General features: G+C 46.6%; 1 protein-coding gene across 1 annotated transcript in view; it reads left to right on the top strand.

Annotated features, from left to right (window-relative positions):
- The first annotated feature begins 1856 nt into the window (after positions 1-1856).
- LATS2 (large tumor suppressor kinase 2) overlaps positions 1857-23344 on the top strand; it is an 89711-nt gene continuing 68223 nt past the window's right edge. The window contains exons 1-2 of the mRNA XM_032150719.2: positions 1857-2197; positions 18337-18882. Coding sequence (XP_032006610.1) covers positions 18541-18882 — 342 coding nt within the window. The 5' untranslated portion in view covers positions 1857-2197; positions 18337-18540. The remainder of the gene's footprint in view (positions 2198-18336; positions 18883-23344) is intronic.

Here is a 23344-nt window from a genome sequence, read left to right as displayed (position 1 = left end):
ATTTTTCACTACTGCAAACAATGCTGAAATGATCACTGTAACTGCAACATTTTTATTAGGTATTTTATGCACAAATTTTAAGGTCCATTAAATCTATTTTATAATATTTTTCATTTCACAAGTGTTTTTAAAATTATGTTTACATCTTTGAAGGCAGAGCAGGAGCAGGATCTTTAAACACACAACAAAAAAAGATTAGCAGCCATGTGGCTTGGGGTTGGGGTGGAGAAAGTATAGTCAGCTTAAGAGTGAAAAGAAGGCCAAGCATGGTGGTGTGTGCCTGTATTCCCAGCTACCCTGGAGGCTGAGGCAGGAGAATGGCTTGAGCCCAAGAGTTCAAGGCTGATGTGGGCTGCAGTAAGTTATGATTGTGCCACTGCACTCCAGCGTGGGCAATGGAGTGAGACTCTGTCTCTAAGAAAAAAAGGAAAAAATGTGGAAAAGTACATAGGTAATGCCAGTAGCGCTCAATTGCAGAATATTGGCTGGAGACTTATTTTGCTCCCAGTACTGTGCAAGATATCTGGGTAGCACACAGGATACTATCGAAAAATTAAATTGAATTCTAAGCTGCACGATGATGGTTTCTTTTCTCGTTCTTTTTTTTTTTTTTTTTTTTTTTTTGCACACTTCTGCTGGCAGGGAGGGATTACAGTTTGATTATCAGAGCCCAAAGAAGAGAGAAAACAGAGATCTGAGAAGATTCCCTAGAGAGCTGAGGCCTTAAGAGATTGAAAGAGAGGAAGGAGGGGAGGACGATGGACCAGGGACTGAAGGCTGGGTGACACTGTCAAAATAGTGCACAGATAATGACCTTTATTACTGTTTCCCATGAGAGTAAAATTTAAAATTTTCACAAGAGTTTGTCAATTAAAGAAGAAATCGAGTTGACTTTAAACACTATATTGACCCTCAGCATCACTTGCCACAGATGTAGGTGGTAGGAAGTATGATGTTAGGAGAGCCGTAAGTAGATTGAGGATTTGGCTTCCAGTCTATTATTTCTACTCTGAATCTTTTCACCATCCCTGCTTCTGTCCCTGTACCAGATCCACAGTCCTCAAATGGATAGTGAAGCTGTTCAAAACCCACGACCTCACTTGCTGGTATATATGGTACTATACTATTCCCTACACCATAAAATACTTCTCAGAAACAAAATGTACGCGGGGAGGGGAGGCTGATTAAATTAAATCAGATTAAATTTGGGTGTGCATCAGACGTTTTTTTTTTGAGACGGAGTTTTGCTCTTGTTGCCCAGGCTGGAGTGCAATGATACTATCTCAGCTCACCGCAACCTCCGCCTCCCGGGTTCCAGCGATTCTCTTGCCTCAGCCTCCCGAAGAGCTGGGATTACAGGCATGCGCCACCACGCCTGGCTAATTTTGTATTTTTAGTAGAGACGGAGTTTCTCCATGTTGGTCAGGCTGGTCTCGAACTCCCGAGCTCAGGTGATCCGCCCGCCTAGACCTCTCAAAGTGCTGGGATTACAGGCGTGAGCCACCGCTCCTGGCAAACGTTCTTCTTAATTGTTTGATTCCACTGTCCCAATAGCCGTCTGTCCTTTTCTGCCCCTAGTTTTAGTGTCCAGCCCCTAGTTAGTAACTTGGTGGCTCCTTCAGGCCTGCTAACTTTTTTTTTTTTTTTCCACCAAGACTGGAATGAGATACTTAAGAATAGTGGCTTTAACGACAGTTACCAACTTTTAATACAAATGCAGTCGAGAGGGCAAATACTCAAGTTTGGGGGAGGATAGCAGCGAGTCAAATAGGTCCGAGAGGCCCCGGCGGGCTACCGCAGGCCAGCAGGGAGGCCGTGGGCAGGTGGCGGTCGAGGCCGGAGGCAGGAAGCGCGGCCGGGCGGGGCTGGGCGGAGCGGCCGCGGAGGAGCAGGGGCCGCAGGCGCCCCGCCCGGACTGGTATGCGGCCGAGAGTGACGCGGGAGGCGGGGTCACGTGACGCCCGTGGAATGCCAACAATGTAGCGAATGTCCCACTTGGGTCTGCGCTTTGGAACCGCGGCGTGAGCGCTCCGGGAAGATGGAGCAGTCGCCGTCCACGCCACCGCCGCCGCCCGGGGCTCCCCCGTCCCTGCGGGGCCAGCAGCAGCTCCAGCCACCAGTGCCCGGTCTCCCGGCGCGCGAGGCCCGGGAGCCGCGGGCCAGGACGCCCCCGAGGGTGTAGACCGCGCCCCTGGAGGTGAGGGGGCTGGGAGCTGGGGTCGGGGCGGCAGCCGGGAGGGTGGCGAGAGTTTCCGCGAAGCGGTCGAGCCCTGCGGCTCCGCGCACCTACCGGGGGCCGAGGCTCCGGGAAGGGCGCCCGGCGGGGCGGCCGAGGAAGTTTGTCCGGACGGAGCCCTGCGCCCTGCCCCCACGGTCCGCGCCCGCCCGGAGCCGCCCCCGCCCGGCAGCGCGTAGTCCAGGCCGTACAGAGCCCGCGGAGCCGGTTCCAGAGGAGCCGGGGAAGTTGGAGGCCGGCGTCGGGCGGGGGCAGCGGGGCTGCGCCGCTTTGTTGTGCGGCGACGGGGGCGACCGGGATCCCGGCGGGGCAGGGGCGGCGCGGCCCGGGGGCGGTGTCCTAGAGCCGAAAGGCCGTAGCGCCGGGCGCGCCTCTGCTTCCGCTGTCCCCGGGGGCTCGGCTTTCCACTAGACGCTCGGCCAGGCGCCCCTGACAGCCTCGGGACCCCCGCGTCCGGCGGCGCAGCGGTCCCACGGAGCCGGGGCCGTCCTCCCGGCCGCGCCATAGTCCCACGGGCCAATCAGTCCTTCGGAGCCCGCCCTGTTGGCCCCCGTCGGCCGCCCCGTCGTCCCTCGAGCCTACAGACCCACGGCCGTGCCGCAGTCGAGGCCGCGCCGCCCCTCAGCCCCCCGGTGGCTGCGCCGCCGCACCCACGGCCGCGCGGTTCCCACCTGGTCCCCCGCGGCCGCGCCGCCGGCCCACGGGCCAGTCAGCCCCTCAGAGGCCACCGGACCCTGGGGGCGCCGTTTCTCCCGAGCTGCGGGCGGCCAGGCCCTGCTCGGCGTCTCCCGGCCGGCTGCCGCGCCAACTGTGCTAGTTTGCTCACGGTCTTGGCGGGACGCGGCCCGAGCGGCAGGAGCGCTTTCGTGGCCACGCGAGCGGCGGCCGTTGCATAACACGCCATTCCTGTGCCCTAGTTTAGCGACGTGTGGGGGGCTTGGCTTTCTCTTCTGATGCAAGCTCACCTGCGCTTAGCTACCCAGCCGGACTCTGGAGATGGGAATTCTGACATCATTCACATCTTGCCATCACTCCAGAACTTCAACACTCCAGCCCAACTCCAGAAATTCTGGGCAGCTTTCACTCGGGGATGGAGTGCGACCTGGAGCAAACCTGTTTGTGAAATCCAAGTCTCCAGTGTCCCGAGGGTTGGGAGCGGGGGGCGAGGCGAGGAATGGACCCTGAAGAAGATAAAACCCACCTGACCAGGGCGCCAAGCAGCCGGTAACAGGGTCCCGAGTTAGCTCGGCGGCTGGCGGCTGTTCTGAGGCCTTTGGATGAGAAATGCTATTTTGCGAGGATCACCATGAAAGAACTTAACTTGCAGATTTTGTTGACAAAATGTTGTTGTTATTTTAAGACAGGATCTCGCTCTGTCTCCCAGGCTGGAGGGGAGTGGCGCGATCTCGGCTCACTGCAACCTCCGTCTCCCAGGTTCAGGCGATTCTCCTGCCTTAGCCTCCCAAGTAGCTGGGATTACAGGCCCGCGCCACCAGCCCAGCTAATTTTGTATTTTTTAGTAGAGACGGGTTTCACCGTGTTGGCCAGGCTGGCTCTCGAACTCCTGACCTCAGGTGATCTACCTGCCTCACTCTCCCAGAGTGCCGGGATTACAGGCGTGAGCCACCTTGCCCCACCTGACAAGAATTTTGAACAAGAACTTTTTACATTTTCACGCTTCTCTATGTTGGATGTAAGAGTGTTTTTTGTTGTTGTTGTTGTTTGGTTCTTTTTTGAGACGTTGTCTTGCTCTGTCGCCCAGGCTGGAGTGCAGTGGCGCGATCTCGGCTCACTGCAATCTCCGCCTCCTGGGTTCAAGCGATCTCCTACCTCAGTCTCCCGAGTAGCTGGGATTACTGGCGTGTGCCACCATGCCCGGCTTATTTTTTGTATTTTTAGTAGAGACGGGGTTTCACCGTGTTAGCCATGATGGTCTCAATCTCCTGACCTTGTGATCCGCCCGCCTCGGCCTCCCAAACTGCTGGGATTACAGGCGTAAGCCACCGCACCCAGCCAAGAGTGTTTTTAATGTAATAGCATTAAAAAAATTATTTCACCTTAACTACCAAGCCATAGAGTATACATTTGGCCGGTAAATAATTCAAATTAATAGCTGAACAGCTCTTTTCACAAAGTATTCAACAAATATGTACATTTTTAAAGGAAAGTTTGCCCATATTTTAATAAGAAACAAATATACTGAAATTTGAATGGGAAATTACAAAAATGTGTGATCTTGCACAAGTGTTCTGCTTAAAATTTTAACTTAGAAGATGAGGGGCCTTCCCTTAATCATGGAAAAAGTAACTCATGGCTGATTATTAGGAAATTTGTACTAAATCTTGATGTATATTTTTGGTAAGCTGCTTTGCATGTTTTAAGTTTTTTTTTTTTTTTTTTCCGTAACAACTGTTGTAATAAGGTAGTAACAGAAAAAATATTCCAGAATGAGAACGTATAAACTGTTTATGATGTCTATTTAACTGTAATTAACAAGTCAGTGTCTCACAAAATTTTGTCTCATGCAGGTATAGAAGGCACTGAATATAATAATAATAATAGTGTAATGAATATATCAGCATTCCTTTGAAAATAAGTTGATGAACATTTAATAACTTTCCAAATCTCAGCCAGTTTAAGGTATCTGAGCAGAGGCTAGCCCGTCTTGCAAAATTACAAAGGTGAATTACTAGAATCATTGAATTATAGAACTGGAAGGGATTCTTCTGGCTTCTCCATCGAGTTTGAAATAGTTTAAGTGTAAATTGGAGCTGTACATGTTCCTTAGCAAATCACAGGGGTGGTGGGAGGGACTTTCTTTTGGTGGGAGGGGAATGATTTTACAATAAGATTCCTTGTTATTTTAAATGCTATGTTGTAAATAGCCAGCCCTGGGCTCCTAAACTCCACCGAGGGGTGGGGTAGGGTGGGGGTTGAAGCTGATAAATTGACCATAAACAGAGGAGGGATTTCGGGAAGCTGGGGTTAGGGGGTAGAGGTGTTCTTTTTTGTATTGGAAAAACCATACCAACACCATTTTTGAAAAGCTGCTTTTGTATTTTATTTTGTAGTTAAAATCATGTGAAACTTCTAAACAGTATTTCTTACTGACTTTTTAAAAGCAGTTGGTGTGAAGAAATACAGAAGTTAAATTCAAATGCATTGACTCTGTCTTGACTGAATCTGTTCTAAAAAATACTGAAATATCCTGATGAACAGAAAGAAGGGTAAGGCTTGATTGAAGTGACTGACTTCTAGCTCTAAACATTCTCTGAATCTTCTTCCTTTTAAAAAGTCTATTGCTTAGTAATTCCTCTAGAAAGAGTGGGCCTTCGAATTACACAAGTCCAGGGGCATCGTTCCCATTGTATACTGGGTCACTGCCGCTCTGTAATGGGCTTTATTACATAGAGTGTCCTGTGATGGCCCCAGTATGAGGGCAGCCCTGCTTGGGATGTTCATTTCACTGTTAGCTGTTCTCTCAGTATTTTAAGGCTAATGTTACATGATTATTTTTATTTATTTATTTACTTATTTATGTATTTACTTATGTATTCATTTATTTGAGATGGAGTCTTGCTCTGTCGCCCAGGCTGGAGTGCAGTGGCACAATCTTGGCTCACTGCAAGCTCCACCTCCCGGGTTCAAGCAATTCCCAAAGTGCTGGGATTACAGGCATGAGCCACCTCTCCCGGCCTGTTACGTGATTATTTTTATTTAGTTTTATTTATTCAGTATGAAAACAGCAGGGTAATATTGGAAATAAAGACACTGGTTATGATGTTAAAATTAGAATGGAAATTTGGCATTGTTTAATGTTTGCCGTTCACCCTGGGAAGACTTTGTTGGTTATCATCTAGATCATGTCAAGTCAATTGTGACAAGTGTTTTAAGTTAATTCAGAAATACTTTTTGTGTGACAATATTTGACATACATGGGAATTTTTCTGGGAGAAAAATGAAAAAAATCCCATATTTTGTAGCTGTGGTTTGTATTTCTTGTTAACACTGATTATTAGAATCTTGTAGTGTAGTTTAGATCCTATAGACCTTTGATCAGTTAGGATGGTAAGGATCTTAAGAATGTAAGCTGGATTTTGAAAGGAGTGGGCCTCTGTTTGGAATAGTGAGCCTCCCTGCCTCTAGGCAGTTATCTTGAGCAGGAATGCTAAGGGCCAACATGGTTCATTACTAGTTAACTCCATTCTTACTCGGGAGTCTCACTCATTTTTCTCATTAAATGTACCCGGACGACACCTGCCCCCTCCCCAATATTTTTTGGCTGTTTTGTTCATCTTTCTCTCCCACATTTGAGCCTTTTCATTGCAAGTTCCAGGCTCCAAGAATAGCTTCACACTTTCTCCATCAAATCATAGCCTTTCAGCCTTTCTAATTTTGGTGAAACATCCCTTTCTCTAAGATACCTTCTCCAAATAATCTCAACACCTTCCTGAAGAATTGTGCTCCTCCATGGAAGTAGGCAGGGATTCTTTGGACAGTCACAGTATTTATTACTTCAGTCCATAGCAGTGATTCTCAAACGGGAGGGGTATTCTAACTCCCTAGCTGGGGCATATCCAAAACTTGGAGGGGTGCAGAGGAGGCAAGGCTTTCTTTTTCTTTTTCTTTTTCTTTCTTTTTTTTTTTTTGAGACGAAGTCTTGCTCTTTCGCCCAGGCTGGAGTGCAGTGGCGCAATCTCGGCTCACTGCAAGCTCCGCCTCCCGGGTTCACGCCATTCTCCTGCCTCAGCCTCTCCGAGTAGCTGGGACTACAGGCGCCCGCCACCACGCCCGGCTAATTTTTTGTATTTTTTAGTAGAGACGGGGTTTCACCCTGGTCTCGATCTCCTGACCTTGTGATCCGCCCGCCTCGGCCTCCCAAAGTGCTGGGATTACAAGCGTGAGCCACCGCGCCCGGCCGGCAAGGCTTTCTTAACGATTGAGAACCCCTGCCGGGCTATGAAATTGAATGTAAGATGGCCGGCCTATCCTGTTGGGTCGCTTGCTATTAGGAATGCTGCAAAGAACTAATAATGTATGTGCAGCTTGGTCACTCTATGTTGCAATATCTTGAGTACAGACTTCTGTAGCTCAGTTTTTTTATGCCATTTATATTTGCATAATGTATATCATAAAAACATCATGTACAAAGCTGTCTAATAGAGAATGTGATGGTGTCTTTTTCCCCGAGAATGTAAGCTTATGTAGAAGTGATACCCTAGCTGGGCATGGTGGCTCATGCCCATAATTCCAGCACTTTGGGAGGCCGAGGCAGGGGGATCACTTGAGTCCAGGAATTCGAGACAGCCTTGGGTGACATGGCGAAACCCCATTTCATGGCGAAACTCCCCCTCAGATCTTGCCACTGCACTCCAGCCTGGGCAACCAGAGTGAGACCCTACCCCCCGCCCCCCAAAAAAAGACCCAATTCTACCTGGGTGAGACCTTACAGTGTCCAGCACAATGCCCAGTACACATGGCAATGCCAAATTCTCTGAGGCCTTGTGATGATGCTGCTATTGGAGAGTGGGAATTCTTCTAAAGTGTGTTTTCCTGGATCCCCAGAGGAATGCAATTACTGCCTTCCTCAAAGACCCTCATTATGAGAGGTAGTCCTTGGCCTGTGGCTTCCTGGCCTGACAGTGCTGGAATGGTACATCCACATAGTGGTTTATGATTCTGACATTTAGCATCTGGCTGGAGGCCTGGCCCGTCTGCCTGATTTAGTTTCAGCTTTGCTAGTTAATTATAGTAGGGATATGATTTAAATAATAGCTGGAATTTTAGGTTCAAAAATCCTGCTTCAGAAAATGCCAACGTGTGTCATTAGTGCAGGTCCCATGAGACACTGGTTTGGTTGGTTCCTTAGTTGGTGCTTGATGTGTGTTTGGCAGCCAGTGTGGGTTTGTGAAGCACTAGGAGAAATTAGAATAAAAATTCTTGAACATCTGATAGCATTTTCCAGGATTGGATTGAGGGTTGGAATTGGGTTTGGTAGGACCAAATTAAAGGCATGCTTAAAATTTTGCTCTCACATTGTTTACACAGGCCACCTATATTAAGCATGGGATTTAGTAGTTGTCTCAGCTCTGGATTTAGAAAATGAGGTGCTTTTGTTTTGTGAGTTGTTACGGTTTTAAAATTCCAGCGTTTGTAGTTTCTTAAAGTGTGTTTAAATCAATTGGTGATGCCAAAGAAATTTCCAAAGTTAGATTTACTTTGCTTGATATCCCCATTTTTTAAAAGTCCACATCCATGAGGGTCATATTTATAAAACTCTTGATGAAAGAAAAATTTCCCATATGTGAAGTCTCATTAAAATGGTATAGTAGTATGTCAGAGTTGTTCATTTCCAGCTGCAGCGTTTTTTTTTGTTTTGTTTTTTTTTTTTTTTTAGACGGAGTCTTGCTCTGTCGCCCAGGCTGGAGTGCAGTGGCGCGATCTCGGCTCACTGCAAGCTCCGCCTCCCGGGTTCACGCCATTCTCCTGCCTCAGCCTCTCCGAGTAGCTAGGACTACAGGCGCCCGCCACCACGCCCGGCTAATTTTTTTTTTTGTATTTTTTAGTAGAGACGGGGTTTCACCGTGGTCTCGATCTCCTGACCTCGTGATCCGCCCGCCTCAGCCTCCCAAAGTGCTGGGATTACAAGCGTGAGCCACCGCGCCCGGCCCCAGCTGCAGTCTTGACTGATGAGTATTCTCATGAAAATTCTTTCAGAAGTTCATAATTTGGCCATGAGATCAACTGTCTTCAAACTAAAGCTTAAAATACACAGTCTCAAGCTGAAAAAAATGCTTTCATTCTTTATGAAACTGAAGGAACGTTTCATCCTTTCTAAAGTACTCTGGCAAGAACACGGTTTATCTGTAGGTACTGTTTTGCATATCCACTTAAGACAGGGACAGCCCTTGTGGTATCCCTAGACTGGTGCCTCACTATGGTGGGAGATGGAGAAAAAATCAGAACAGGGTGTGGGGTCCCTCCGTACCAAACGAAACCAGGTGGTAGGTTTAGGGATGTCACTGAATAATCCTCTCAACTTTTTTGTATGTTTGAAATTTTTCTTAAGCAAATGTTGAGGGGGGAAATGGAAAAAGAAAGAAAAACCAGGACTCCTGATCTGGCTTCTGTTTAAGGGCACAGCCACTTAGTATTTCTTTGCTCAGGTATAAACAGACATCGACATAGAAATGTCCAGACTTGACTACCCTGGTTGATGTTATTATTTGAATGTTTGTGGCACCCACAGATGCTTAACACCCCAACTGTCTCTAGGAGCATGGCTCTGCTGTGAGTCAGTATCTGTGTGGTGGAGGGCCAGTGGGGTGGGGAGGTACAGCTGCCCTAGGGTTTGGACTTAACGTGGAGACTTTGCCCTGCTATATCCTACCCAGTCCCTAGGTCCAGTCTTCTGATTGTGTAGCTATGTTTATTTATTTATTTAATTTTTTTTTTTGAGGTGGAGACTTGCTCTGTTGCCTAGGCTGGAGTGCGGTGGAATGACCTCGGCTCACTGCAACCCCCACCTCCCAGGTTGAAGTGATTTCCAGCTAATTTTTGCAGTTTTAGTAGAGATGGGGTTTTGCCATGTTGGCCAGGCTGGTCTTGAACTCCTGACCTCAAGTGATCTGCCTGCCCCCGGCTCCCAAAGTGCTAGGATTACAGGCATGAGCCACTGCACCCAGCCGTGTAGCTATGTTTACAAAGGGAGCCGTTGTTCAAACACGAGTTTGCTAAATAGGAATAGTTAGGAGACTTTTTTCCCCATTTTTAAAAATTGAGGAAAAATATACATAATGTTTATCCTTTTAACCATTCATAAGTATACGGTTCAGTTAAGTGGCATTAAATGCACCATTACTGCAAACATCACCACTGTCTATACATAAGACTTTTTCATCATCCCAAACAAAAACTGTACCCCTTAAATAAAAATTCCCTGTTCCCCTTTCTTCTGGTAATTAATCTCTCTTCTTCTTCTTTTTTTTTTTTTTTTTTTTTTTTTTTTGAGACGGAGTCTTGCTCTGTCGCCCAGGCTGGAGTGCAGTGGCGCAATCTCGGCTCACTGCAAGCTCCGCCTCCCGGGTTCACACCATTCTCCTGCCTCAGCCTCTCTGAGTAGCTGGGACTACAGGCGCCCGCCACCACGCCCAGCTAATTTTTTGTATTTTTAGTAGAGACGGGGTTTCACTGTGGTCTCGATCTCCTGACCTTGTGATCCGCGCGCCTCGGCCTCCCACAGTGCTGGAATTACAAGCGTGAGCCACCGCGCCCGGCGGTAATCTCTCTTCTTTCTGTCTCTACGAATTTGCCTACTGGAGGTAACTCACATAACTGGAATCATACAATATTTCCTTTTTGTGTTTGGCTTATTTCACTTAGCATAATGTTCTTGAGGTGCATCTTTATTGTTGCATATGACAGGATTTCCTTCCTTTTTATAGCTGAATAATATGCCATAGTCCTGTGACTTTTGTTCTATGTGAACCTCCCTCGGCCACATTTCATTTAGACCTGCATGTTAAACTTCAGAGAAAGTGCTGCTGTTGACTGAGGCTTCGTTCTCCTTTATCACCTTAGACCTTTGGGGTGGCACTGGCGGGCTTTGTCCTCAGTGTGGAACAGAGGACGCAGACTCGGTGCTGAGTGACTACCTGTGTCTTTCAACAGATGTTGCGTGGGCCTGTGTGCGCATGCCTGGGAGTAGATGGGGGTAAACCAAACAGGATGCTCCTGCCCTCATGGTGCTATCAGGTTCTTCAAGAGGAAGCACACCAGCCAGTGATGGTGCTTTGGGAAGCGCTGGGAGTGAACATGTATGGTCCCTTAGATTGGGAAGGTCAGGAAGGTCCTTCTGTGGGAGAGGTTCTAGGCTGAGGTTTTAGGAGTAGGAGTGAGCCAGGCGGGTGGGGTTGGGTTGGGCTTTTTTTTTTTTTTTTTTTGAGACAGAGTCTCACTCTGTCGCCAAGCTGGAGTGCAGTGGCATGATCTTGGCTCACTGTATCCTCTGCCTCCCGGGTTCAAGCGATTCTCCTGCCTCAGCCTCCCAAGTAGCTGAGACTATAGGTTCGTGCCACCACGCCCAGCTAATTTTTGTATATTTAATGGAGACAGGGTTTCACTGTGTTGGCCAGGATGGTCTTGATCTGACCTCATGATCTGCCCGCCTCAGCCTCCCAAAGTGCTGGGATTACAGGCGTGAGCCACCGTGCCCGGCCCAGGGTTGGGTTTTTCTAGCTGAGAGAAAGGTTTTGCAAGTTGGGGAGGACAGGAAGCATTGGTGCCTTTGACATACACAGGATCATAGAGTCAACCCAGACCTGGTGTTTGAGCTGCAGTCAGCATCTTGAGGCTCAGATGCTGCTCAGAAGTGAGCAACCTGGCACCTGGCTGCAGGCACGTTTCAGAGAGGAATGACTTAAGCTTTTCTTCTCTGTGCTTTTCTGTCTTTACAGTTAAAAGAAAGCTACTTTAACTTTCTAAGCATCATTCTCAAACACTGATTTAAAGAGGAGTCACCCGGCTGGGCACGGTAGCCCACGCCTGTTATCCCAGCACTTTGGGAGGCTGAGGCAGGTGGATCACTTGAGATCAGGAGTTCGAGACCAGCCTAGGCAACAGGGTGAAACTCCCATCTCTGCTAAAAATACAAAAATTAACCGAGTGTGGTGGTGCACGCCTGTAATCTCAGTTATTCGGGTGGCTGAGGCACAAGAATCGCTTGAACCTAGAAGGTGGAGGTTGCAGTGAGCTGAGATTGAGCCACTGCACTCCAGTCTAGGTGACAGAGTGAGACTCTCTCAAAAAAAAAAAAAAAAAAAGAGGAGTCACTTGAAGCAAGCATGAAATACCTGTTTCTGTGTTCAGTTTGGTAATTTTTCCGTGGTCTTATCTCCTGGCCTCATTAAACCTTTTTTGCCTAACTTATTATAAATCTTTAATTAGTAATGATGATAATTGATCAGTATATCATGCATTACAGATTGAGCCTGCTGTCACACACAGCACCACTGTGATCCTCAAGGCAAGCCTGTCAGGTAGACAGTAGCGGGTGTTAGACCCTTGGTACCGTGCAGGAGCTCGAAACTCAGCAAGGTTAAGTGACAGGCTCAGACCACACGCTCAGTGCCAGAGCTGGGGAAGGACCCAAGCCTCCCACCTCCAGCCACTTTAGCACTGCGCACCCAGTTCTCAGTGAGCTTCCCTGCCCTGTGCTTTTTAAACAGGGTCTTGCTCTGACTCCCAGGCTGGAGTGCAGTAGTGTGACCTTGACTCACTGCAGCCTCTACCTCCTGGGTTTAAGTGATTCTCCCACCTCAGCCTCCTGAGTAGCTGGGACCATAGGTGTGCCTCCACACCTGGCTAATTATTTAATTACTTTTAGAAATGGCATCTCCCTGTATTGCCCAGGTTGGTCTCCAGCTCCTGGGCTCAAGCAGTCCTCCCGCCTTGGCCTCCCAAAGTGCCAGGATTACATGTGTGAGCCACTGGACCCAGCCTGCCCTGTGCTTTTTCACCTTCGGTCACTGCCTTCCTCCTCCACCACTGACGCTGCTCTCCTGGTGGGCCGCATTGCCCAGACAGGTGAGGTTTCCTGGCTCAGAGAATGGCACCACCACTGGCCCCATTTTCAAACCAGAAACTTGGGCTCATCTTTCATATCAGTCCATTCCAGTGAACGTTACTTACTCCTATGGGTTCTACCTTTTAGTGCTATTAAATGCACCCACTTTTCTCTATCCTGTAACTGCTCTGTATTTCAGATCCCCATAATTCTTTGGGCAAACTTTCACTGTGACACATACCCTATAGTGTATTTAAATAATTAATTTTCTCCTCTGCCTTCCCATCTTGAGCTATGAGCTCCTTAAAGTCAGAGGCAAATCAGTCTTTCTGCATCCTCAGGACCAAGTAACAGGGTCACCTTGTGTGGGTGTTCAGGTTGTGCACTGCTCAAGGGCCCTACATATAAGAGGGCTTGTCTCACATGACATGTATACACATTTATATGAGGGCATGTGCAGTCTGCTTGGAGACTTTTAGCCACTCAGAGAAGACCTGGGTGGCAGTAGAGACTCACCTGCCCTGACATGGCGTATGTGTCACACATCTTCTAAAGGGCACACATGATCACCCTCCTCTGTGACTTGCACTAAGACCATTTCTTTCTCTCTTATGCCTCAGAGGTCCCGTTCACGCCTTCCATTTGACTCAGCCTTTTCCCACCCCCCCTCACGTGGCTGTGGTATCAAGGCACGTCTATGCGTGGGCCAGGGCCTCTTGCCCACAGGGCTCCGGAAAGCTCCCCAGGGAGAGTTGTTGGTGCTGTACAATAATATAGAAACAAAAAACTTCTTGAGGAAGGGGTGCCTTTTTACAGTCTCTCCAGGGGCTCTGCCAGTCACTGTTCAGCAAGTATTTTTACTGGGAAGTATTTGGCACGGCGGTAGAAGCAAGGCCTTGAGCTGAGCACCCACGCTGCAGCTCCTCACAGCTCTGGGTCTGGAGCCATGGCAGCCTGAATGGCAGCGGTGCCATTTGTTATATAGCCCAGACCAGGAGCAACCTAAACGTCCATTAGGTAGAATGGATGCATAAGTTACGGTGTATTCATACAAGGGGATATTACTCAGCAATGACAACTGACAGGCTTCTGCTATATATATACTACGTGTATGAATCTGCAAATATAGTGTTGAACGAAATGTGCTCAACTACAGAGTAGAGATTGCGTAATTCCTTGGATATACAGTTCAAAAACTGGTCAGACTAATCCTTGGTGTTAGATGACATGAAGGTGGTTCCCCTTGAGGGTTCCCCTTGGTCTGTGGGGGCCTGGGGGCTTCTGGGGTTGTGATAATGCTACACTTCTTGATCTGGATGTTGTGATAATGCTACACTTCTTGATCTGGATGTTGTGATAATGCTACACTTCTTGATCTGGATGTTGTGATAATGATACACTTCTTGATCTGGATGCTGTTTACATGAGTGTGTTCTCTTGGTGAACATATGTCAATCTTACAATCTGTGCACTTGAAAAAATAGATGTTAAATAAGTGGATTGCTCCTACCCCCTCCACCCCCAAAAGGCTTACTGTTCCTCCTGGCTTTCAGCAGCTTTCCATCTATCTATATGTATCTATCTATCTATCTATCTATCTATCTATCTATCTATCTATCTATCATCTATCTATCTATCCATCTATGAGACAGAATCTCCCTCTGTCACCCAGGCTGGAGTGCAGTGGCACAATCTCAGCTCACTGCAGACTCCACCTCCTGGGTTCAAAGGATTCTCCTGCCTCAGCCTCCCGAGTAGCTGGACTACAGGGGTGTGCTGTCACACCTGGCTAATTTTTGTATTTTTAGTAGAGACAGCGTTTCACTGTATTGGCCAGGCTGGTCTCAAACTCCTGACCTCAAGTGATCTGCCTGCCTCGGCATCCGAAAGAGCTGGGATTATAGACGTGAGCCACAGCGCCCGGCCATCTTCCCTTCTTTAGAGCAGATTCCAGAGAGAGCTTTCCAGCCTCAGAGTCAACCAGGACCTCCTTCAGCCACCCCCAACTCCCTTCGCTCTGCTTATGTGATGGGGGAGAGGACATCCCTGCATCCTGGCTTTAACATAGAACTTTCTCATGGTTCTTTTTCTTCAGTCTGCATTGTCTCTTGTGGCTCTTGCCCTTTCATAGCTGAGGGAAAAGCAGCTTGCCCCTTCTGTGCCCTGCTAATGTCACTGCTGGTAAAAAGAGACATATCACAGGTGGCTGCTCCTCTAAGGAATGTGAGTGAGCCGGGAGGGCCTTCAGCCATCCACTCACCTGGTAGCTCCATTTCATGGCTGAGCAGGCAGGCCACTGGCTAGGCAAGTGTCCTATATGCAGATGCCAGCACCCCTCCCCACCATCCCCCATCTGTGCCTTTCATTCCAGACCTGAAACCCCTTCCCCTTGCTCCCCGGGGCTGCTGCTCCTCACCCAGGAAGTGTTGCACTTGTCCCTTCTGAGCTCACCTTCCACTCAGGCCATGTCACCCCTTAGCTGAATCATAGGCAGTGGCTGCCCATCCTCTGCACTGAGTCCAGACTCAACATGGCCAGGAATTGAGCCTCTGGATACCTCCATGGTTTCATCCCACGAGACACCCCCAGCACCCCCCAGTCCTTTGACCTCCTGTGTCTCCAGGAAGAGCCTGCATTGCACAGACCTGAATGTGGTGGGTGGAGCCTAAAGGCTTCTTTGCATATGCTGTTCCCTCTAGCTGGAATTCCATTCCTCCTGACACTCAGGTCTAATTATTTCTACCTTAGAGCTCTTTCTTTTTTATTCTCCGGGCATCTCTCTTTTTTTGAAGCTGTTTATTTGCCTGCCTCACCCCAGCTTTCACTTGACAGTAAACTTGCTGAAGCCAAGATTTTGTTTTCATTTATCCTGTCAGTGCCTGAGATTCAGTAGGTTTCTTTTATTTTTTTTTGTTTTTTGTTTTTTTTTTTTTGAGACGGAGTTTTGCTCTTGTTGCCCAGGCTGGAGTGCGATGGTGCGATCTGGGCTCACTGCAACCCCCGCCTCCCTGGTTCAAGTGATTCTCCTGCCTCAGCCTCCCAAGTAGCTGGGATTATAGGCACCCGCCACCATGCCTGGCTAATTTTTTATTTTTAGTTAGTAGAGACAGGGTTTCACTATATGTTAGCCAGGCTGGTCTCGAACTCCTGACCTCAGGTGATCCACCCACCTTGGCCTCCCAAAGTGGCTGGGATTACAGGCGTGAGCCACCACGCCCAGCCTTGAGTAGGTATTTAATAAATGTTTGTATGGTAGATAGAGGGTGGATGGGCTAGATGAGTACATGGCCGAGTGAATGTATTTTGAGCATGAAGAAACTCTGCATATTGTCAGGCCCTCCCTTGCATTGATTGTTCTTGTGAAGATAGTATGGCTGTGTTTTCTCTATTTGAGTTTCCAAAGAAAGGGAAGAAAACTTAAGATTGGAAACAAAGTGATTTGTGTGAATTCCTATAGGAAAAGAAAGAACTCTACTGCCTCTTCCCAGACATACCGAGTCACTCCTAGGATCCTCCATACTGCTTGGCATCACCTTGAGAACCTCTCCGGTTTTGTCGGAATGTGAAGTTACGGTTTTACAAAGTTAGGTATTTCAAAACAGATGCTTAGAGCACAAAGTCACTGAAATGAGTGTGGCTGCAATATGCCCCATTTTACACCAATTAAGCAGAGCTCTAGGCTTCTGGTATGTGGCCAGTACAGGCCCCAGGGGATCTCGGCTGTCCCTGGATCTAATAGCTTGATATCTGCACAGTCTTAACACTGTCATTTCAGTGACTTTACTATATTATATTGTGTATTAAAATAGGGATTTCATGTGGAGAAATTTAGTCTCTCTTTTACCTTCTAAATGGAATCTTCTCACAATTATGTTGAGAAAGGGGATAGTTAAAACGCTTACAATCCCCTTCCCATCTAAGCAAGGACTAGGAATTCAAATGTCGTCTCTTAGTGTTTGCTACTGCGTATGGTTGTGCAATAGATCTATGTAAATTAACTCTTTGAACCGCACCTGACACATAGTAAGGCTGGGTGAATATTAGCTATCCTTTTTTTTTGTAATCCACTTGAAAAAGTCTGTGAAGCAGGGTCACGGTTTACAGTTATAAAGTTCGTTACGGAAGTTAAACATCCAGATCCCTCTGCCCATCCCCGTTTAAGGGGTACTCTTTTTGGATCAGTTGTTCTTCGTTTATTAAAACTCAAAATGATTATCCTTCAAAATCTGCTCATTGAGTTCTGTGGAGTAATGGGGAGTGGGTGAGGGAAGGGGCAGCCACTAGGGGCTTTGGCACGGTGTGGGGTGCTGGCCCTGCCTTTCCCACCAGCGGGCACCTTGCCTGGGTTAGAGCACCTGGTTATATAAACAGTCATCATGGGGTGAAGAATAGGGAGGATGTTGTGTGTTCCAAGTACTGCAGGGCCTGGCACCCTTGTCATCTGACCCAGTGCTCACCACTGCCCTAAGCATCCGTCTCTATTACATAGCAGGGAGTGGGGCTGAGGGAGGTGAAGGGACTGGTCCAGGGTCACCCACCCTTGTGACAAGTGACCTGTGCTGGCTGCTGAGGGCGGTGTCGACTTGGGCTGGATTTTGCTTTCTGAATCAAAGAACAGCAGAGTAGGCCATGAACTAGGCCTGGGGTGGGTAGAATTTACTATTGGAAAGTGCCTTTGTGACATCACGTTCCATATAACGAGGCCATTTCCATGCTGCAGTCGTAGTTCTGTACTAATAACTCTTACCCACATGATCATTTGATGTTCATGTGGCCGTGGTGCACTCTGAGAAGTTGCCTACATGCTGTTACCAGTCCCCTTCCATGTCAGTATCAATTGCTACAAGAAAGATATTTTAATTTTACTATTTAGGTCAAAATGCTGGTAAGTGGCCACCTTGTAAAAAACGAAGGAAGTAGTTACCTTCAAAGTCTCATAATGTGTGTGTGGAAACTGCAATTGAAACATTTGCAACATGGGACATTTTTAATGTGACAGGCTTTGTGGTGTCTTTTAGGAAAATTGGGAGGGTTTTATAAGGAAAAGTTCAGAAAGTTTTCTGAAGATATGGAAGGACCACATCTCATGTGAGGGGGGAGAGGTTAGTAAAGCCATGGGGATGAAGGACAAGGAGTGGATTAGTTATTAGGAACAAGCCAGAAATCCAAGATCCCATGTAGAAAATTTAAATACTCCTCAAGCTGTGGGTTTCAAAATAAAATTTTATTATAATGAAGTATTTTAAATGAGCTGTCAGTTGTTAATACTACTGTTCTTGCCCTGAGTTGAATATTTATAGCAATTTACTTTATTGCAGATTACGTATTACAGGAAACATTTTGGGACAGCCGTAGATGTCATGTGCTCTAACCATGGTTGAACAGTATTTTTGTCATTTCTGAGAGGTGATGCATTCTTTCTTTTCTTTCCAAGCGGTATATACTTCCACGATCACTGTTTATTTCTGAAAAGTAGCATTAACATTGCGTGAAAATGACAAATGAACATTTCTATCCCATTTATTTTCTTTTTCAGAGAGTGATGATCTTCAAAATGAAGACTTTGGGAAATTTTAGGTTCTCTATAGGAACTACAAAAATGGAAGGAAAGAACATTTTCAAAAGGAAATTATTTTGAAAGTATGTTTACAACAAACTGATACTATTGACAGTTTTTTTTTTTAAATAATAAAACACTTTAAGAAGATTGTATTTATGGTAAAAGGAAACTGGACTAACAATGAGGCCAAAGACTTTTCCTGCCACGACTTATTCTGGAAATAGCCGGCAGCGACTGCAGGAGATTCGTGAGGGGTTAAAGCAGCCATCCAAGTCTTCGGCTCAGGGGCTACCCGCGGGACCAAACAGTGACACTTCCCTGGATGCCAAAGTCCTGGGAAGCAAAGATGCCACCAGGCAGCAGCAGCAGATGAGAGCCACCCCGAAGTTCGGACCTTATCAGAAAGCCTTGAGGGAAATCAGATATTCCTTGTTGCCTTTTGCTAATGAATCGGGCACCTCTGCAGCTGCAGAAGTGAACCGGCAAATGCTGCAGGAACTGGTGAACGCAGGATGCGACCAGGTGGGTACAGACCTCCGTAGGGCCATGTGCAGAGGCAGCCATGGGACAGCTGGGGCAGTCAGAATGGTTTGGCAACTACTTGAAGGCTTTGAATTGGTTACTACTTATACAAGTGTTTCTAGGTTAAAAACCCAAGGCCCTTTTAACACATAATTGAACTCACAATTGAAGGTTCTCTACCTTCTCTCTAAAAGGGTCTTTTGAGCTGCTTTTCCTTTTTAGGCAAGTTCCAGAAGTTGCCGAGGTCTCCTGAAATTGTAACATGTATTTTCTGATCTGTTCTTGTGGAGATGAAAAGGGCTTTCATGCTTAGCCCCTTTTTTTGGTGTTTATTCGGGTTATTCTGAGCTATCATGGAAAGAGACTGGCTTCCCTTTTCTTGTTTTGGTTTGTGCTTTTTTTTTTTCTAGAAATGGGAGGGTTGAGCAACATGCATTGGCTATGCTCTGACTCGGTTTTCTCCTATTTAAAAAAATAGTGTATATGCTGTTACAGGGGGTGTAACTATGAACATGTTCAGGAAATGGGAAAAACTAGAAAGAAAAAGCTTGAGAAATTGTCGAAATTGTGGCAACACAGTCTCGCTTTTCAGTTGTTTAGGATTAAAGGATACATTAGTGGAGGTGGCACCAGTTATACATTAATACACAACTTACAGAGATGAGTGTGGTGGCTCATGCCTGTAATCCCAGCACTTTGGGAGGCCAGGCAAGAAGATCACTTGAGGCCAGGAGTTTGAGACCAGCCTGGACAACATAGCGAGACTCCCCATCTCTACAAAAAATAAAAAGCTGGACGTGGTGGTGTGCACTTGTAGTCCCAGCTACATGGGATGCTGAGGCAGGAGGGATCGTTGAGCCTAGGAGTTTGAGGCTGCAGTGAGCTATGATAGCCACTGCACTCCAAGGCTGGTTAGCTGAGCGAGACCCTATCTCTAAAACACACACACACACACACCCCTACACCTCATAGCCATACATTTATGATCTCTTAGCAATTCATATACCTGAATACAATCCAAATTGAGGGACAGGATCATATAAAATGGAACTAGTGTCCAACCAGGTAAAAATGTAATTAGTGAAATGTAACAAGTAAAACATAATTGCATTATGAAATGATTCATGAAAGCCAGTGCTTTATTACAATCTGTCATCTTAAAAATTACAGTTGCTTGGCCGGGCACGGTGGCTCAAGCCTGTAATCCCAGCACTTTGGGAGGCCGAGGCGGGCGGATCACGAGGTCAGGAGATCGAGACCATCCTGGCGAACACGGTGAAACCCCGTCTCTACTAAAAATACAAAAAAAAAATTAGCCGGGCGTGTTGGCAGGCGCCTGTAGTCCCAGCTACTGGGGAGGCTGAGGCAGGAGAATGGCGTGAACCCGGGAGGCGGAGCTTGCAGTGAGCCGAGATCGCGCCACTGCACTCCAGCCTGGGGGACAGAGCGAGACTCCGTCTCAAAAAAAAAAAAAAAAAAAAAAAATTACAGTTGCTTGAAGCGGAAATAAGCTAAATATTTTTGGTACCTTGGAAAAGTAGTAAGATTTCATGCTCAAAGCACATCAGAATGGCCCGAGCACTTCTGGTTTCTTAGAAATAACCTAATTACATACTCCTGGTGTTACAGTCATAGGAAAAGGCTAACAGTGTTATTTGTTATTTCCAAAACCACTCTCAGTCCTCTTGTAGTTTATTACCATAGACCTTAAATAGGGAATTTACATTTCTCAGAGGAGATGTTTGTGAAATGAATCCTGCTGTTTTGTAGAGGGCTTCCTTGATACTTTGGGCCATACTGGGATTAACTTGTATATAGTGAGGATTGTTATGTCGAGCTGCTTTGATAAAGCACAGGGTCATGAGTAATGTGGTGCAGAGTGTTTCAGCAGTGAAGCTGACAGCAAAGGCACAGCCATTCTCATTGTGAAAGCATGAAGTTAAATATGCTGCCAAGCATTATCCCTTGACATACAGAACCCAGCAGTTTTGAAAGTAGGGAAGGAGCAGTCCTGGGGAAATCTGGAGTAAGATTGCAGAGAAACTTTCAGGCCAACAGCAGAGCTTAAAATCTTCTCCTGTAAATCACTTGCAGACAAAGGAGGCAAGCCAAGCCCCTGTGTTGTTTGCAGTTATGTTTCAGCTGTGAGAAAAAGAAACAAGTCAAGCAAATAATCCCATATACAGGTGGGATCTTATTAGGGTAAAATCCATTAGTGATAATTATAGTGCAAGAAGTAATAAAGCCAGTGCTGTTTCCAATACAGAAACACACAAATATAATAAAAGTAAGGATCATGACACTGATGAAGTTTCCATCAACATTTAATTTATGTTAATTGCTAGCAGAAAAGCCTCCATTTACCATATTTAATGCCCTTGAAATAATTGAGTCAGTTTGGTGTGTGGTGTTACTTTATAACTTAAAACAGCTGTGCCTCCACCGTTCCCCTCCACCTTTCCCCTCACACTTTTCTTGGTCTGGATAAAAAAATGCATTTGCTTTCAGAAAATTCAGGTAGGAAAGTCATTATGTGAACCCAAATAATAAGAGAGAAAAAGATAACAGTACCTTTAGAGTTGTATGTATCAGTTTGTTAAAAAGATGATTTGAATTCAGTATAATAGAGTTCTTTTTTTTTTTTAGACAGTGTCTTGCTCTGTCGCACAGGCCGGAGTGCGATGGCGTCATCTTGGCTCACTGCAACCTGGGCCCCTGGGTTCAAGCGATTCTCCTGCCTCAGCCTCCCATGTAGCTGGGATTACAGGGGCCCACAACACCACGCCTGGCTAATTTTTGTATTTTTAGCAGAGACTGGGTTTCACCATGTTGGCTAGGCTGGTCTCAAACTCCTGACCTCAAGTGATCTGCCTGCTTCGTTCGGCCTCCCAAGGTGCTGGGATTACAGGCGTGCGTCACCACGTCTGGCCGAGAGTTCTTATTGTTGCAGCTTTACCCCTTTCACTCCTACTGTTCTTTGTTTTTTTTTTCCGAGACGGAGTCTCGCTTTGTAGCCCAGGCTGGAGTGCAGTGGCGCGATCTCGGCTCACTGCAACTTCTGCCTCCCAGGTTCAAGCAATTCTCCTGCCTCAGCCTCCTGAGTAGCTGGGATTACAGGCACGTGCCACCACGCCTGGCTAATTTTTTGTATTTTTAGTAGAGACGGGTTTCGTGTTAGCCAGGATGGACTCAATCTCCTGACCTTGTGATCCGCCCTCCTCGGCCTCCCAAAGTGCTGGGATTACAGGCTTGAGTTACCATGCCCAGCCACTCCTACTGTTTTGTCTGTTTAAAAGGGTTTTGCTCTGTTGTACAGGCTGGAGTGCAGTGGTGAGGTCACTGCTCACTGCAGCCTCGACCTTCCAGGCTCAAGCGATCCTCCTACCTCAGCCTCCCAAGTAGCTGGGACTACAGGCGTGCCACCACGTCTGGCCAGTTTTCAAAATTTTTTCTAGAGATGGCATCTCACTATGTTACCCAGGCTGGTCTGGAACTTACGGACTCAAGTGATCTGCCTGCCTTAACCTCCGAAAGTGCTGGAATTATAAGTTCAAGCCACCATACCCAACCTTAACTTTTTATTAAAGTAAAATTTATTTTAAAAGTGCACAATTTCTAAGCACACAGCATAGTGGATTTTTACATATTAAACCCACCCATGTAACTAGCATGTTTGGGTATATTTTTAATTAAAATACTTTAAAATGGAAATTTCTGGAAAAAGTAAAAGACAAGGGTATTTTCTGTGTAAGGATATGATGTGTATGTCAAATGATATGTTTATTAATCTTTTGCACATTAATTACTGAAAACTTACAAAAATTCCTGTAGAAAAAAACTAGGCCACTGGATTAATATTTCTTATGGGAGGAGCTGCTCTTTAAATATAGATTTAAGGAATTGGAAAGGTAAGTTTTTTGGTTATCATATTTTGAGCATTTGGATAGTTATTGGCATAAGTGATCATTTAAATTTGCATTTAAATATGAAAAATATTTCTGTTCCACGGAAGCCTGGGACTTGTTTTCTACCTGGTTGCAGTGGGTTATAGGGGGAACATCTGCATGATGTGTGTAGGGGGGGTATCATCAGCTCACTGCACTCACTGCTCTTAATTATAGCACTCAAGATGGTTCCTATGAGTCCTGTGAGAGTGAGGTTCCAATTCAGTAACTCCCAGGGGAGGCCCATGGCCCCTGGACCCATTAGAATAGCAAAGCACTTTATCACGTGGTGTCCCCTCTAGGAAGACTTATGTGAGAACTTTGTTTGGATGCGAGTGCTAGGAAAGGGTTCTGCTTTCCTTGAGAAACTGGCGTGTGCTTTTTCTCTGTGGATGACCTGTATCCTGCCTGTCCACCCTCCCTCTGATCTGCTGAGGGGTGCCCAGTCTGTGGCTCAGCATTGATACATTTTCTTCGTCCTGAATATTGTGTCAGCTGTAATTTCCTAATCCTGATTA

This window comes from Hylobates moloch, unplaced genomic scaffold, assembly GCF_009828535.3.
Source record: "Hylobates moloch isolate HMO894 unplaced genomic scaffold, HMol_V3 SCAFFOLD_4, whole genome shotgun sequence".
NCBI classification, from domain to species: Eukaryota; Metazoa; Chordata; class Mammalia; order Primates; family Hylobatidae; genus Hylobates; species Hylobates moloch.
Note: the sequence above shows the minus strand (reverse complement) of the source record. Positions and strands in the feature narration are given on the sequence as shown.